General features: G+C 44.4%; 1 protein-coding gene across 1 annotated transcript in view; it reads left to right on the top strand.

The window, feature by feature from the left end:
- The first annotated feature begins 214 nt into the window (after positions 1-214).
- kdm4b (lysine (K)-specific demethylase 4B) overlaps positions 215-17413 on the top strand; it is a 31548-nt gene continuing 14349 nt past the window's right edge. The window contains exons 1-7 of the mRNA XM_030791101.1: positions 215-307; positions 613-788; positions 1117-1231; positions 1960-2153; positions 8529-8578; positions 11522-11625; positions 14442-14579. Coding sequence (XP_030646961.1) covers positions 230-307; positions 613-788; positions 1117-1231; positions 1960-2153; positions 8529-8578; positions 11522-11625; positions 14442-14579 — 855 coding nt within the window. The 5' untranslated portion in view covers positions 215-229. The remainder of the gene's footprint in view (positions 308-612; positions 789-1116; positions 1232-1959; positions 2154-8528; positions 8579-11521; positions 11626-14441; positions 14580-17413) is intronic.

Below are 17413 nucleotides of genomic sequence, written 5' to 3'. Positions count from 1 at the left end.
GCAGGAAAACCCCACAGTCCTGACTCCAACACCTGAGCCCCCAGAACCAACCCAGGAGTCAACCCATGTCCCAGCGCCAACCCAGGAATCATCCCAGATGCCAGACGTAACCCAGGAGTCAACCCAGATCCCGGCCCCCATGTCTGCGTCACCCCCCGGCTCAGGCCCGGCCCCGGCGCCTGCCCAGGCCCCAAACGCGGGCTGCAAGATCATGACTTTCAGGCCAACTATGGAGGAGTTCCGGGACTTTGCAAAGTATATAGCTTACATTGAGACCCAGGGTGCACATCGTGCTGGATTAGCTAAGGTACTCATGCCCTGAAACGTATCATGTTATCTTTCCTGCTCTGTGCATGATTCTACTTTTTCTCTAGTAAGTGACAACAACTGTTTGTTGTGGGAGGTTTGGATAATGCTATTTTAGATAATGCTAGCCAGGCTCCCTTTCATGGAAAACTCACGGTAAAATTCAGTCTTCTACTAATGCCGCAGAAATGACGTTCTTTCATATTATTACTCAGAAATTCCATTTTCAATTTTCCAGTTTTCCACCACTGTTGAGTTAAAAGTTATTCACTGTATGTCTCCTATCACTCTCTGGCCAACTTACAGGTGATTCCTCCAAAGGAGTGGAGGCCACGCAGGTCATACGAGACTATCGAGGAGATGGTCATCCCAGCCCCCATCATGCAGGTGGTCACGGGCCAGTCTGGCCTTTTCACTCAGTACAATATCCAGAAAAAGTCCATGACCGTCGGCGAGTACCGCAAACTGGCCAACAGCAAGAAGTAGGCACTAGTTTTGATATCTTTGCCCCCCCCTCTCCCCCCTGCATGTATTTCTCACCTCTGTTGCATGGAGAATTTTTGCTTTATGTATTTTCAGGTTAAACAGGGTCATGGATATTGTGGAATATTACTTTAGTGTCTTTTCGCAGGTTTCTGGTCTTCCTACCTACATTAGCACAACTGCTGCTGGCACCTAAAGCCAGTGTGCTGTTCCTTTTTTTCCAGTGTAGCATTTTGCTATAAGATACAGAATGTAAAACTTTTTAACTATGGAATTTTTGCCGTTGCTAACATGACCTTTGTGGTTTGAAATTGCACCACCACTAAGGTACTGCACGCCCCCACACAAGGATTTCGATGACCTGGAGAGAAAGTACTGGAAGAACCTGACTTTTGTGTCGCCCATTTACGGCGCAGACATCAGTGGATCCCTCTATGATTCGGTATGCGCGAAAGAGCCTTAGTTTCCTCACTAGATTAGAGCAGCAAAGCCTCAGTGTAATGCCTGTGTTCAATATAAGAGGATACAAATGCATTTGATGGGAATTCGTTTTTCTTTTATGTGAAGTCATTAACTTCTATTATGGATTCAGATAATCAATCCCCCCCCCCACCCCCCCGTGTGGAAAACACCAACGCAAACTTCGTGATGACTAATGATGCTAGATATTATGATTCATTTCAGAGTATTATTTTCAGTGTGTGAAATATATCTCGTAGGTGTGTTTTCCCCCCTCCATCTCAACCTGTAGTCATTTAGATGCAACAGTTCGGTTCTTTCTCAAGTACAGGACGTCAGCGCCATCTGGTGTCCAAATAATGTACAGGAGGAAGGTCAAAGTGACAGAGAAAAATCTTGATTCACTTCTGAAGCATATCTTACTGTTATTATTGCTGCTAATCCTCATACAGTTTATGTAACCAATGCCTAAATCTGGAGTGGTCTGATTGTATTTTTATTAATTTATTTGACAAGTTAGGATTTGACTTCATTCACTTCAGTTAACTGCTAATCAAATCAGTTCAAGTAGGTCTTGAACATGAATTCATTTTTCATGTTATTTTTTTTATCTCTCACCTGTCACATAGTTTGAGCAGGCATGGTCCATTTGAACGCTAACCTCGTTGTTTCAGTTTTCTCACTGAGGTGTTGGGATTTGTCTGCTCTCAGGATATCGGCGAGTGGAACATCGGCCATTTGGACACACTACTGGACATGGTGGAACAGGAGTGTGGCATTGTGATTGAGGGAGTGAACACACCCTACCTGTATTTTGGCATGTGGAAGACCACCTTTGCCTGGCACACAGAGGATATGGACCTCTATAGCATTAATTACCTGCACTTTGGTCAGCCCAAGTCCTGGTGAGCATCTCATCTCTCTCTCTCTCTCTCTCTCTCTCTCTCGAACGCAACTGTTCACCAGTTCCTTGTCGGAACCAGTTTTGCTTCTTTAGAACTGACACAAATTTAAAAGTAGTGCTTCATTCGGAGGTATGGGGAATTTAATTGTTTGTATTTTAAGTCAGGTTCTGACTCTCTGCGTCTGGGCACTTTATGCTCTGTAGCCACTTTCCCTTCTGTCCTCTGGCTTTGCCCTTCTGAATATTCTGGAAAGAGGAACTAACTAAAACCTGCAGTAGCTTGTTACTCCATTAATTGAGTAACAAGCTAAAATCCTCTTAAAGTTTCATTCTGCTTGTTTAACATTTTTTTCAAGTTAGATCGAAGAATTCTATCCAATTTATCAATAAAACCCAAACTAGTTGTCAGTTAGCTTATCAGGAATTTGTAATATTTTGCTAGTTACATTAACAGGCTAATAACGCTGATGTAATTCCACAGGCTGACCACTTGGGGACACTCCTGTCATTTAGATACCCATTTCTGCATTCATGACTGTGTGTATTTGTGTGTGTGTGTGTGTGGACTGCCAGGCTGGTTGTATCATTTGTATTCTATACACGCTCGTACGTAATCTCATTCTTCATGCTGACAGCAGACATAGCTCCAGGCTGTTGTTCCTTTTTATGCCACCAGGGCGCAGTAGTGCATCATGTTATTTGGAGATGGTAGTCTACTCTTCTAAGAGGTAACAATATTAAAAGCCTGACCTTTGCACTAAAAGGTGATTCACCACCTCCCTTATATAATAAATGGCGGTGACTAATTGTTTCCTGAGCCACAACCAGTTCTGAAAGCCCAGGTAGCCGTTAGCACGCCGGACAACGATATGATGGCTTTCGCGGCTGCGAGATTGCAAACAGCAAAGTGGACAGCGATTGAACCAGATGACATAAGTGGGTTCAACAAATGCATGGTTTCACTTACAGCACCTCTTTTCTTAGTAATACACAAAAGCATTTATCCCATAGCTTTATACAGGACTTGAGTCACTGAGTCTTTCACCCTATCACTCGACATTTACTACAAGCCTCTTCTTTTGCCCACGCCGTCAGCTCCCCGAACAATTCCCCTCCACTGCCTTGGCTTTCTGCGTTTATTGATTGAGTGAGCCTTCAGAGGCAGCCTCTGAGGTTGTGTCTGACAACAGGCCGAGGTTTTAGAGTTGCAATTTACTGTCATGGCTTAGACGCTTTTCTTTTTTCCTTTTTTTTCTTTTCTTTTTTTTTTTTTTTTTGCTCCCTCTTATGCGGATACTTAAAAGAATGCGTTTCTTTCACTTTAGCCCTCAAAATGCTGACCATCGATTTGTGGATCCTTCGGTGTTGTTCCTGGAAGAGGATTTCTTTATGTGAAAATAACACAGAGTTGAAAAAGAGAGAGAGAGACAGAGAGAGAGAGAGAGAGAGCTTTAGAGTTTTCGTTCTTTTTGCAGACAGTGTCAAGTTATTTGTGACTTAATGCCCAACCACTTCTTGTTTCCAAAAAACTGAGCGCATCTGGCACTGCTTCCTTTTTACCGCCATCCTGCAACCGGCACACTGCAGGTGATATATGTGGACAAACTCAAATCTGTGTATAGTCTGTTTAGACAGACTTCCTCAGGATCTCTGCTTACCCAGCTCTATTAACTGCTCTCTCTCTCTGTCTCTCTTTCTCTCTCTCTCTCTCCCCTCTCTCTCTATTTCTCTCCCCTCTCTCTCCGTCTCTCTCTCCGTCTCTCTCTCTGTCTCTCTCTCTCTCTCTCTCTCTCTCTCTCACTTTCTCTGTCTGTCTGCTGCACCCATCCCTACTCCCACCCCTCTCTCTCTCTCTCTCTCTCTCTCTCTCTCTCTCTCTCTCTCTCTCACTCTCTCTTTCTCTCTCTCTCTCTCTGTCTCTCTCTCTCTGTCTCTCTGTCTCTCTCTCTCGCTCTCTCTCTCTCTCTCACTCTCACTCTCTCTCTTTCTCTCTCTCTCTCTCTCTCTTTCTCTCTCTCTGTCTGCTGCACCCATTCTTTTTCCTTCCTCTCTCTCTCTCTCTCTCTGTCTCTCTCTCTCCCGCTCTCTGGCTCTGTCCCTCTGTCCCTCTCTGGGGAAAGTGTATATGTGTGCCTTTAACAGAGCGGATCCCAGTGGCACTGCCTTGTCTTTGTCCAGCGCAGCGTTTCGGGGGGGTTGTGATTTTTATTAGAGGCAGTCAGTCAGTTAGAGTCGGACCTCTTATCAAGCGGGATGTTTCATTAGACATCACACCGCCCCTCCATTCATCATGCTGAAAATCAGCAGGCACTGCACACAAAGCCAGCCTGGGAGAAGATAGGATTGATAAATGATCTGAGCTTTAAAGACCATGCGTTCTCTCTTTTCTTTCCTCCTCCCTCAACAGTTTCCAAAGTGCAGAACAGAACCAGCAAACAGACACGTTTTGGCTTCCCCTAAATGAAAGACAACCCAGATTAATTCTCTACTCTCTCTCTCTCTCTCTCTCTCTCTTCCTCTCTCTTTTTTCCCTCTTCAGAATAAATTGGAACCAATCCAGCTTCCAGCTTTGGGGACATGCGTCAGTTTATAGTTGACCCTAAATGAGTAACTCAGCCAGGGGTTGGTCGCTTTATTTAGGAACTGTTGAAGGAGTTGGTCCAGTAAACGCTGGCGGTTGGTAACAGGTGCAGTGTGTACTGTAGATTTTGGAGAGCATCCAGTTTTAATGGCGTTTATGCCCCACACGTGTGGCAGGTGGCGGGCGGACTGAAACGTGGGCTCCGCACCTAGAGTGAGTGCTTGCCTACGCCTTCAGAAAGATCTCGGCTGCTTTCTCGTTTTCTCCCCCGACGTTTCTGAAGTGCTGTTCTTGATGTCGAGAGCTGACTCTTCTCTCCCTCTCTCTCCCGAGAGCTCCAGTCTTAACTTTCCGCCACTTCCTTTTTTTCCTTTTTTTTTCTTCTTCTCTCCTTCCAGTGTGTTCTTCCAACTAGGAATTGCAATCCTTTCTTGTCTCTTGTTAAAAGTAAATTTCCCTCACATGGCTGCGCGCCTCAATTGGGTTTTAGCGGAAAGCGTTTTTTTTTTCCCTCCCTTTTTCTTCCCCTCACACCCCCCCCCTCCCTCCCCTCCCCTTCCCTCCCCTCCCCTTCTTCCTCTTTTTGAAATTGAATCATTTTCAGTTTTCTAGTAATTACAGTATGTTAAGCTGTGTGTGGTGGCTGTTTGCCTAACCCCCTGTGCAGCCACTGTGAAATTAACTTCTTTCCCCTCCAAGTCTGCGCCCATCAAAGTCATATTTCGCCCCCAGATCTCTTGTCAGATCCTTAAAGATTGCGGAGTGGCTCTGGGTAGCGAACGCTCGACTGGTAATAATCAGCGAACGTGCTGAGAGCAGAGTGACGGAGATCATTACTGGTCAATTGTTGTTCTCTTGTAGTTGTCGTCACAGATCTGATGAAAAATAGCGTTTGTGTGGTGGTAGAAGTGGGATTCGTGATAGCTTTACAGAGGTTTTAGCTACGACTGTTGAAGCGATACTAGAAGGTGCTTCTGAGACTACGGTTTCATATAGCTGTTTTCAGGGCCTTAACCTCAGAACGCAGTCTGAAATTCCATTGACTAAGTGAAATCTTAATAGAAAATGACTGTTGTTTTCTTGTTGAGTCAAAACAAATGTAATAAGGTTTTTTGTTCACTAACCCTGGGTAGGTGTTAGACTCTTTCCTAATGATACTGCTGCCAGACACTTGGGTTCAGAATTGGGTTAGGTGAGTTTTGGACGAATCAGATACGAACTATCTCTTCTACTGAGAGTGCGGCCAACAGACAGTTTTTCCACAGCGGTGTGAAGAGTCTTCATCAGCCTCTGTCTTCCTCTTCGGACAAGCACAGATCCGATCGAGTGTCTGTGGATTTCGGGATCGGGCCTGATTCAGTTATCGGTTTGATCCGGGTGATGGTTCCTGAAGTTGGAGAAGCGTTCATGCCTAATTGCAGCGTCCACATTGGTTTTAGTTTTTATCTGCGGAGGGAGAGAAAGAGACATTGAATTAGTATTGATTGGCAGTGGTACCTCTTACTCAGAATTCAATTTTCTCTCACTGATGTCCTTAGAGTTGTTAGCAAAGGGGGGCTAATTGTGGACAGGCTTCTATTTGAGTGTGTCATTAAGCCTGAGTTAATGGCATTCAAATACACAGATGGATCAGTCCCAGATAGGTTCTGCTCTGTTCTTCGGGCCTGGAGATGAACGATGGCTTAGCAAATGTCAGCTGTCGCTGCCTCCCTGATTTCTCATAAACTAACTCTTAAAGCTTCCCTCCAAAGTTCTGTGTCCACAAATGAAAAACGACGGTAATCTTTTCATATTTTTTTTTCCCCCCAGAACTTTTATTACTTGTGGAATCTTTTTTTTTTTTTTTTTTTCTTTGACAGCCTCGATATTAGTTCAAATTGAACAGTGACGTAAAATCAGCGTTGGGCAAATGAGACAGTTTGTGCTTAGTGCCATTTAAAACTCAAAACTGCGGTGCTCCTCTCAAACTACATTGTGTAGGTGTTACTTTATATTTATCTAGAGGGTAGAGACTGTTCTCCAGTGACACTCTAAATAAATCGTGTAGCAGAGACTGGGGGGAGAATCATCTTGACTTGAAATGTGTTGACTGCAGTATTGAAAAGCGCAGAAACCTGTTCTCAGCGTGTATATCCTTTTTTTTTTTTTTTTTTTAATGCTTATTTTGGTCTTTGGGAAGCTACGGACGTGCTGCTGCCATGACAACAGAGGGCTTGAGAATGACTTAATGGCTTAATTACAGAGGACGCACTGATTAACGAAATGTACGAAGCTTATGGTGTTCTCGCATCTTCACATTCATCTCCGTGTGTTCTCATTCTGCTGATGTCAAAACACCAACCCAGGTTCTGAGAGACTCTCAGTAAAACCAATTAGTCTTAGTGTCTCCTGCTCTGGTTGTGGGGGACACGCACACACACGTACACACACGCGCACACACACATTCTCTCCTTGTATGATGTGTGTTCTTACACATTTTAACATATGTGCGGACTTGTCGACATCCATCCCGTCTAATTTACTGATCAGGTTGATTAAGACCTAAAGTGATTGTATTCTTATTAGTTACCGATTATTGATAATCTTTTAACCAGTACTATGAGTAAAGCAATTCTGTGAATTTTGTAACGTTTTCATAAGAATCCTGTGATATTTTCAAAAGTAAAGTACTTACTGTTCATCTTTTATTTGTGGTATTATGGAACTCTAGAGCACTTTTTGCCTATAGTGGACTTAACAAGGCGTCCAGCAGAGGGCAGTGTAGTGTAACTATAAAACGCTTTGAGAGGAAGGGAGATGACTGTGGATTGCTACTGCTTCGAAAAGGCTTTTTTTTCAAAGAGAACTTGACTTGCAGGTTTTACATTAGCGTCAGGAGGTCCAGCAGGGTTAAGCTTTTATCCCAACGGACGGAAAGACTGTGGATATAAGGATGTCGATCAAAATAAGAGGAATGAAAAAGTTGGGCTGAATGAGGGTATTATGTATGTTCTCTGTGGCCAAATGTTTTCATTTCCTATTGTTCATAATGGTGTGTGTGTGTGTTGGCGGGGGGGGGGGGGGGGGTTGGGGCTGAAACACACACTGCCTTTGCATAAGACTGCAGTTTATAATAGAGTAGCCATGTGTATGTTTGGGAGGATTTCTAACAGTCAGATGAGTTTTGATTCATCGGGAAAAAAATCAAGGATTTAGAAAAGTAAAGTCATTTAGAAAATGGGAGGATTTTAGAAAAAGCCAAACAATGTAATTTACAGTGTGAAACACAATAGCTGCTTTGTGTCAGCAATTACCACAAGCTTTTAGAGGATCTGGCTAACTGGGGATGTTAAGAGAGGTGGCTGATTAGCGTCCATACGTGTGTGTGTGTGCGTCTGTGTGCTTGTGTGTGTGTGTGTGGGGGGGGGGGGTGTCAGACAGCGATAGGGGAGTCACAGAGGGCCATAATTTCACTATTAAAGCTGAGTAAAGATGTTTGGGTGGCCAGAAAGAGGTCTCTTCTCAGGCAGCCTCTTATATCACACACTATTGTGTTTTTCCATTTCATTAGTGCTTTATTAGTGCCTTTCCCCACTGAGTATTCAGCTAATTGAGCCCTCTCTCTCTGTCTCTCTCTCTCTCTCTCTCTCTCTGTCTCTCTCTCTGTCTGTCTCTCTCTCTCTCTCTCTCTCTCTCTCTCTCTGTCTCTGTCTCTCTCTCTCTCTCTCTCTCTGTCTCCGTCTCTCTCTCTCTGTCTCTCTCTCTCTTTCTCTCTCTCTCTCTCTCTCTCTCTCTCTTTCTCATATTCTCTCTTAGGTATGCCATTCCACCTGAACATGGCAAGAGATTGGAAAGACTTGCCCAAGGTAAAACTTCACCTTTTGTCTACTCTGTCATTTTGTTTATTTTTGTGGACCTATTGCATTCCTGGTTTGAATACGTCTCTCGTTTTGGCTCCACGCGGGTCTTTGTGTGTTTGTTTTCTTGGGAAAGTGTGATTGCTGGTTTTATTTGTCCTCACCTCTCAAGTTCTCTTTCCCAATGCCGCACACTGTAATCAAAGCACACACAATAGCCACTTAAATCTTCCTCAAATGTCACTCACACACTCTCTCTCTCTCTCTCTCTCTCTCTCTCTCACTCACTCACTCACTCACTCACTCACTCACTCACTCACTCACTCACTCACACACACACACACACACACACACACACACACACACACACACACACACACACACACACTCACTCACACACTCACTCACACACTCTCTCTCTCACACACACGCACTCACGCACTCGCAGAGAGACAGAAGTCACATTGACACACTCTCAAACATTTTGGACCCAAGTCATGCAAACGCATACAGTAGATGCTCTGCAGTTTGTCTTCCCTCCTGAAACAAAGGGCGTGTTTGAAGGAAAAAGGACAGTTTTCACTGAACACGCTTGTCGTAGTGTGTCGAGAGAAAACGAAAGAGAGTGTGCGAGAGCCTTAAACAAATAACCAACAAATAGCTCTGTTTGTGTGCTTCTCTGGGGCTGATTTAATGAATGAGTGCTCCAACACGGCACTGCATTTCCATCGATTGGTGGTGGAACATCCTTCACACGGAGGCAAGGAAAAGTGCTTACAAAAGCAGACGGAGCAGATCGGAGTGCTGTCGTATGAAAGCGCTCGCTCTCTCTCTCTCTCTCTCTCTCTCTCTCTCTCTCTCTCTCTCTCTCTCTCCTCTTCATGCCCCCCACCCTCTTCTCTCTGTTGATCAAAAACTGACAAAGCAGAGAAAGAAAAGGAGGAAAAACAAACCAACCAGCAGCAGAAAAAAACACATACAAAAATACAGCAATGAAGGGATGAGAAGGCCTTTATACAGCGGAAAATAAACAGAGTGAAAATGTGCAGAGAGAGAGAGAGAGAGAGAGAGAGAGCTAGCTCCAGATGTGCTATACATATAGCTTATCATATATTTTGCATGTCAGACATAATGTTACTTTTTGTCATGCTTGTCATACGCAACCCCCCTCCATACATACACACACACACACACACACACACACACACACACACACACAGAAGGAGAACAATGCTGCTGTATCTCTCTCATACCTTTATGCCCAGTGCCAGCCATTCTTGATGTAATACAATATTCTCTCCTCTGTATAGAGAAGTGTTAACTTATATTACTTAGTATTGTAGACCCCTCTCTCTCCGTCTGTGTCAATGTCTCTGTCTCTCTCTCTCTTTTTTTTCTAGCGGTGACATTATCACAGTCACTGCTCCGCTTCTTCCAGAGCTTCATTTCCGACTTAAAGGACAAAATGAGGCTTAAAGTTAATATTGCTCCGGGGGAGAGTTCCACAGCACCAGCTGCATTTTAATATGAATTAATAACCAGTGCTACTGAGCCCATTCCTCTCCTTTATCTGCAGGGGAGGGGGGAGAGGAGAGGGAGGAGAGGAGAGGTAGGAGGGAAAAGGCCTTTTTTTTTGAGGGAACATCTCTGAAACAATGCAATGAAAATGAATGATGAAATTGTCTCCGTTATCCTGTCAGTTACCTTAAAGTTGAAACGGTGATCAGATCTCTCTGCGGTACGCCACGGGGCACCGGGGGATAGCCGCGCTGAAACGAGCAGTGGTTTCATTCTGCCGAGCCCCACCGCTGCCGCTGAACGAGAGCAAAAAGGCACTTTAATGTTTCCCCCCCCCCCCCCCTCTTTCTTTCTTTCGTTCTTTTTTTTTTTTCCTCTTTTTGAAGGTGCAGATCAGCTTTTATTTGATTTCTTCTCACTTTAATCATAAATGAAGCACAGTGCTCTCTTCCACCATGAGACGAGTGTTTCAAGAAAGGGAGGATGAGGAGAGAGCATGAAAGGATCAAGAGAGGGAGGGAGAGAGAGAGAGAGAGAGAGAGAGAGAAGGGGACATTGTGGATGTCGTAGAGAATAATTATTAATGTTACTAATCCCAGCCCACTCACCCAAAAATACCTTTTGACGATGTTCACTATTATTCTGTACCTGTTTACCTGACACTGAGCAGTATATTTAAACACTTTCAACCCAGTGGGTACACACTCATTCTACACAGCATAGGAGGGCTTTGTGTTTGGCCATATTGCCCCCCCCCCCAACCGCACACGCACACGCACACACACTCACACTATTCACGCACACACTTTTATGTGAGCCTCACGTCGGAGCCCACCTCTGTGTGACCTGCAGGCAGCGGTCCCAGGCAGAGAAAGGAAATGATTGTGGTTAATTAAAGGTTTCTCCTGATGGGCTTAAGTTTGCCGACAGACTCGCTGACCTGTAAGCATCGGCGGGCTGACGCAGGGACAGCTCTCAGCAGATAACCTCTAACCACCAATTATATTTTACATTTACACTCTGTTGTGCTCCGTCTCTTCTTAAACCCTCATCTCTGCTGCTCACACGCCGCCACCACTTAGTCCTTTTGGAAGAATGCAGTGCAGCAAGCCCCCCCACCCCCCCCCCCCCCCTTTTTTTATATATAAATCATTCTTTATTATGTGCGTAATGGTTTTTCTGAAAATATGCTTGAAATTGCATAGCACGGCCCTGTGTCGCAATGACGTTACATTACTCACCATTTTCAGTTTTCTGAAGGTAGAAAATGTTGCCTTTTTATCAGTCCAGAAAAAAACAACAACTGTGATTTCAATAGCTATTACAAAACAATCTCCTCTCCTCCGCAGACGTCGAGTGCGAAATAACAGTTCGGGACTTTATCTGGTGTTCTTTTTTTTTTCTTTTTTTTTTTTTTGTGTCTCTGCTGGGCAGGGTTCTTTCCGGGCAGCTCTCAGGGCTGTGATGCCTTCCTCCGCCACAAGATGACTCTCATCTCTCCCTCCATCCTCAAGAAGTACGGCATCCCCTTTGATCGGGTAAGTGCTGCACTCGGAGAGCAAAGCTACGTTTTCCCTGTCAAACTCTGTGACATAAGTGTAATAGGTTATAATTAAGAAATGGGTTAAAGTGACCTCAGATCAAACGGGTTATGGAATACTTTGAGGTGGCGGTCTTTTGAATATAAAGAAGAACACATTTTTCGTATGCTTTACTGACAGGCTGTACCAAACACCAAATCTGCCCATACGCGTCCATGGACCCTTTCTTAAACAGAAACGGCCTGTAACATATCTGTCTTTGTTTGAGGAGTTTGGGTGGTGTTACAGTAGTAACAGACATGCCTCTCAGTGGCTTGCCATTGGCTGTCAGGGGGGAACCCACTGAAGTGTTTCCTGTTAGCAGAACCCGTGTGTTTCTGTGGAGCTCCAGCAGGAAGAGCAAACGTAGCTCTGGGACATGTCCGTGGCTGACAGGACTCGATGTCAGTGACACATGTGAGAGGGATAGCTGGATCAGGAGAAAGAGAGAGAGGAGGGGGTGGAGGGAGGTGTTTGAGCATGCGTTTGTGATATAAGGTCATTCTTCAGCTAGCCTCTGTGACTAATGGTGTATAAATGCCAGACGAGGAGGAGGAGGAGGAGGGATGGGGGCGTCGGTTGGAGCGACTCAGCCACACCCCTCCACCATCGGCCGTGATACTGCCTGTCCCCTCTTGGAGCTGCTGAGCTCCAGGCCCCATCCTGCTGCACAGCCAATGAGTTTGTGTTTGGAGTAGAAGAAACAGCTTAAAGGGGAGGAGGTCGTTTTGACATGACCGGATGCTGTTGTCTTAGGAAGCCATTACTTGGGTGGACTATAGGGGGTGTCATGTATACTTATTATGTGAAACATCAGACACTGGATTCAAACGAGCCAATGAGGAATGACTACGATGCATAGCGCTAATGCTAAGATAAGACACCACAACAGTCTTCTGTCTCTTACGCCCTTCCCCACCTTGCTTTGTTATTCTGTCACACTGCCAGACACTGGATTATTGTTTAGATAACTCTGATGACCAGCCAGAATGCGGATATTCAGACTCCATTGTGCATAGTCACCCTCAGGTTATGATGGCCATTGAACTCCAAGGAGTCAGATTATGTTTCTGTTTCCATGGTTCCTGACTGCTGTACTCAGGAAATTAATTACTGTGCTAATTTTTTTTTCTTTCTTGTGAATAATTCCCCGTTGTGTGACACTGAACACTCAAAGTGCTAGAGAAATGGAATAAATTTATCTTATCGAGATTGGCTGAAGTCTTTTACAGTCTGCTGTGTCTTTTTTTTTTTTTTAACTCCTTTCTCTCTCTTTTTTTTTTTTTTAAATGTTTTTTCATCACGTTTTGTCTCAGACGTCACTGTCACTGAGGTAGTTACCTGATGCTCAGAGAGCAGCTCTTTGGATCAGAGTGTAAAAATAAACCTTTTTGCCTTTGTTCTGAGTGAAAGGGGAGGGAAGATGTGAAAATACAGCACCTCCTCCTTTACCTTCCAGTCCTCCTCAATGTGCTGCCTTCTCCCTTCTCTCTCTCTCTCTCTCTGTCTCTCTCTCTCTCTCTCTCTCTCTCTCTCTCTCTCTCTCTTTGCCTGATATGAACTGATTCACTGTTTTTGAGTCATACTTTAGAAGTGCTAGTTTTGAGAACTACGGTGTAGCTTTCAGTCTACACCCACTAAGGTAACGCAGCCATGATAGAAAGAGTAAAAATAGAGAGAGAGAGAGAGAGCTCTCTCAGGCACTGTGAATGTGTTTTAAGCGAGTAGATGCGTGTTTGAGAACTCCGCCGATTATACTCCACTCTGTACGCAGTCATTGAAGCTGTAGTGGAAACCGTGGGGATTTGCATTCATATGAAACTAATATACTATTTCACAGTGTTTCATAATCAGAGCCCGATGTCTGAGGAGAAAGTTATGGGCAGGGAACATGTAGAAAAATAAAACAGAAGATTACCACTATTCATCTAAGTTAGGTTATTATGGAAGGCAAGCAAACTGGTGTACTGTGACGTTCCAGGGATCCACACGTCTCCATAAATGATGGCGGAGACTCGAAAATGGAGTGAAATGAAAAATATTCATTTGCAGTGGTTGGTTAATTTCCGTCGCCATGCTTACTGACTTCCGTCTAATTGCGCTTGTACCGCCTGAAATAGCTTTTTCTAGCTCTCCAGCCGCTAGGCAGGCAGATGCAGATGCAGATGAGAGAGAGAGAGAGAGAGAGACTGAGGAGAGAAGGAAAGTGAGATGGTGAATAAAAGAGGAAGAGGAGGGTAAAGCGTGGGGGGGGAGCAAAGATTTTTCCCCGAAAATCTCTTTTTTTTTTTTTCTCCCCCCATCACTCCCTAATGGCTGTGGTTATGAAGGTCTGGAGCCCTATCTGTTTATCAGGCTTAGTTTGGTCACAGGGGTCCCTCCACGGCCCCTCATCCATAGCAGAGTCGCATGTCTTAAATGTCATTTACAACTTCATTTAACAGATATTGGCTCCTTCATCAAAGCGCAGTTCAATAACTCTTAAAGTGACCCCAACCCAACCCATTACTGTAGTGTTCTTTGAATTTCTTTTACTGCAAGATCTGGAAATGCTGCCTCTGCAATTAAACTTCTGAAGTGAATGTACATTCCCTGTTGAGTAAATTGTTTAGATCTGAGAAAGCTCTTTGAAATCTATAGTTTGACTGGGAAATATGTATTTCAGTATGTTTATTCAGTATTTTTTTTCAGTATCTTTTTAAATGGGTGTAGAGTAATGACCATGCTAATGTGAATATTTTGTGTGTGAGCGTCTCTTTGTCCGTTTTGTGCAGATCACTCAGGAGGAAGGGGAGTTCATGATCACGTTTCCGTATGGATACCACGCCGGTTTCAACCACGGTTTCAACTGCGCCGAATCCACCAACTTTGCCACCCTGCGTTGGGTCGACTACGGCAAAATGGCCACACAAGTGGGTGGAGCACCAGTCACATGACATCCATTCAGTACAAATGGCCATTACCAGAACATTCTAGCATTTTTGGATTTCCTGGGCCCAAAACTCTCTTTGCTCGGTGTAATTCAGATGGATTTGAATGTGTGAGTTATAGACTGAAGGTGAAAACGTTGCCTTGACCCATAGATGTGTTGTCGGCTCTGTGAAGGTGAATTCATTAAGAGCCGAGGAGGTCCGTTCCTCCTCTCACTCCTCTTTTCCTCTCTGGTCTTTCACTCCCATGTGCTCCACATTATTTACCCTCCTCTCCTCTATTACTGAGAGGAGCAGTTTCTTCCTCCTCCACTGAGTGCTCTATGGTATGTGGTGTGTTTTGTGGATTGTTGGTGAGGGGGCTGCTGTGCGCACACACACACACACACACACACACACATAGACAGACACACACACACACACACACACACACACACACACACACACACACACACACACACACACACACACAGACACACACACATAGACACACGCACATCAAGCACTTTTCCCTGCTCGACTGCGTGACAGATTTATGGGCTTTCAGTTCTCTGTGGCACCGAGTCCTCTCAGTGTGGCCAACAGCTTTTGAGGAGTGAAAGGACCTCACCCACCGCATCTCTCTCTCTCTCTCTCTTTCTCTCTTTCTCTCTGTCTCTCTCTCTCTCCCTCTTTCCTTCTCTCTCCTCTGTATCTTTGGGCTGGACAGCTGTCTTGTGAGCTGATGTAAGCTGATATAAATGATTGACATGGCTTTGCTGTCATTTGTATCAGAGAATTGGCAGGCAGTTATAAAGTGCCAAACCAAGGAGGCACTTGAACATTTTCTTAGAAACAAAGGTTCTTAACCTCTCTCTGTCTCTCTCTCTCTCCCCCTCTCTCTCTCCCTTCCCCTCTCTTTCCTTCTCTCCCTCTCTTCTCTCTCTCTCTCTCTCTCCCCCACCCCCACTTTTTCCTTCTCTCCCTTTCTTTCTTTTTTCTTTCTCTATCTCCCTCCCTTCATCTTTCTCTCCCTCTCTCTCTCTCTGTCTGTCTCTGTCTCTCTCATCTACAGAATTATAAAACACTATAGAACTCGGTTCTGTCAGTTATTTCAGTTCCATAACCCACTGGCTTTGCCAGTGCTCTGTTTTCACAGGGGAAAAAAAATGACAGTGTACCCGAGCTCAGCCCAAGCCGGAGACTTGTTATGAGGTGTGCAGCCTTTGATAAACTCTATCCTCTTGCAGGAGTTTTCAAATGACTCACCTCTTAGCGAGTTTGCATTGATGGCCTAATTGGATGTGCTGTGCTATGTGCACAGAGAGCAGCTGTGAAAATGTGACCACTGACGGCCTCTGAGGTGTGTTTGTAAAAAAAAAAAAAAAAAAAAAAATGAAATGAAGTGAGTCAGGAGTGATGACTCACTGAGAAATGATCAAAGTTAATTTCAATGGTTTTTCTACAAGCCTTCGAAAATACATGATGTTGAGGGTTTCTTTTTTTCTTTTTCTTTTCTTTTCTCTTTTTTTTTTTGTGATTGAGGCAGTTTCTCATTTTATTTTTAACATCATGTTCTCTTTGGGCATTAGAAATATTCACTTGCAACTCTTGGCTCATTTTGAGTGGCTGTCATTTTCTTTGTTCATTGCTGTATGATAGACTGTGCGTTAAATTGTTAAAAGCAATAGTTGTGCGAAATCCAAAAAAGAGAGAGAGAGAGGGGTTGACACAAGTATCCTGTGATGTAAACGCTTAAAAAAACATTTAAGGAATGCTCTACTTCCAATACTTAATATTCATAATCATGCGTTAATCAGTTCATCTGTGAGAATTTGTCATTGCAATTATCATTGTAATAAGCTCAGCAGCCGCTCTCTTTCTGGAAGTTTTCATTGCAAAGGAAAAGGGAAGATTCCCGCAGTGGAAATATTTCAAACGGAAATGAGAAATGGGTTGTATTTTAAAATACCAATGGTCTGTTCATGTAGAATAGTCATTAATGTTCACAGTCAGTGGTTCATTCACCTCTCTGAAGGGACTTTATATTGACCGTGTGGCTGGGTGGCTGTACTGAAGGCCTCTTGAGTTATGAGCATGCAGAAAAAAATGCTTGTTTCGCTCTGGCCTTCTGACTTTTCCTGTCTTTTTTTTTTCTCTCTCTCTCTCTCTCTCTCTCTCTCTCTCTCTCTCTCTCTCTCTCTGTTGTTTTTGCTGGCGCAGGACACAGCTGTTATCATTAAAACTTGGGAAATGGAGGGAGATGGGGAAGAGCGAGTCATTATTGGAGTTTGCCAGGTTTTTGGTCTCCGTGTGTCTCTAATGGAAGAGCTCATTAGTAGCAAGTTTTTGAAGCAGGGCTGCAGGGGGCTTGCTCCTCTCTCTCCCTCTCTCTCTCTCGCTCTCTCTCTCGCTCTCTCTCTCTCACTCATATGCACTCTCTCACACAGACACACACACACACACAAACACAAACACACTCAGCCATTTTTAGTGGCAGAGGACCAAGTGCAACTTGTAGCATCGCTCGTGGGGATCGTCTGACGTCGCGCCTAATGCGCGGTGTTATCCAGCCAATCGGAGTTCAGAGTCAGAGGTCAGAGGAAAGATATTGATCTTCGGCTCAGTCCATTAATCAGACGGCCTGTAATCCCGTCGCGCTGTGTGCACTCAGTTCCTCTCTCTCTCTCTCTCCGTCTCTCCAGCAGTTCTCCCCGCTACACCATTTTCTATCCTGGGGCTACACTCAGTGTCTCTTTATAACACATTAGATTAATGTATCTATAAGTGAGCAGACGCTTGGTAAGGCTGCTTCATTACAGCCATAGATAAGAACG

This window comes from Chanos chanos, chromosome 14, assembly GCF_902362185.1.
Source record: "Chanos chanos chromosome 14, fChaCha1.1, whole genome shotgun sequence".
NCBI lineage: Eukaryota > Metazoa > Chordata > Actinopteri > Gonorynchiformes > Chanidae > Chanos > Chanos chanos.
Note: the sequence above shows the minus strand (reverse complement) of the source record. Positions and strands in the feature narration are given on the sequence as shown.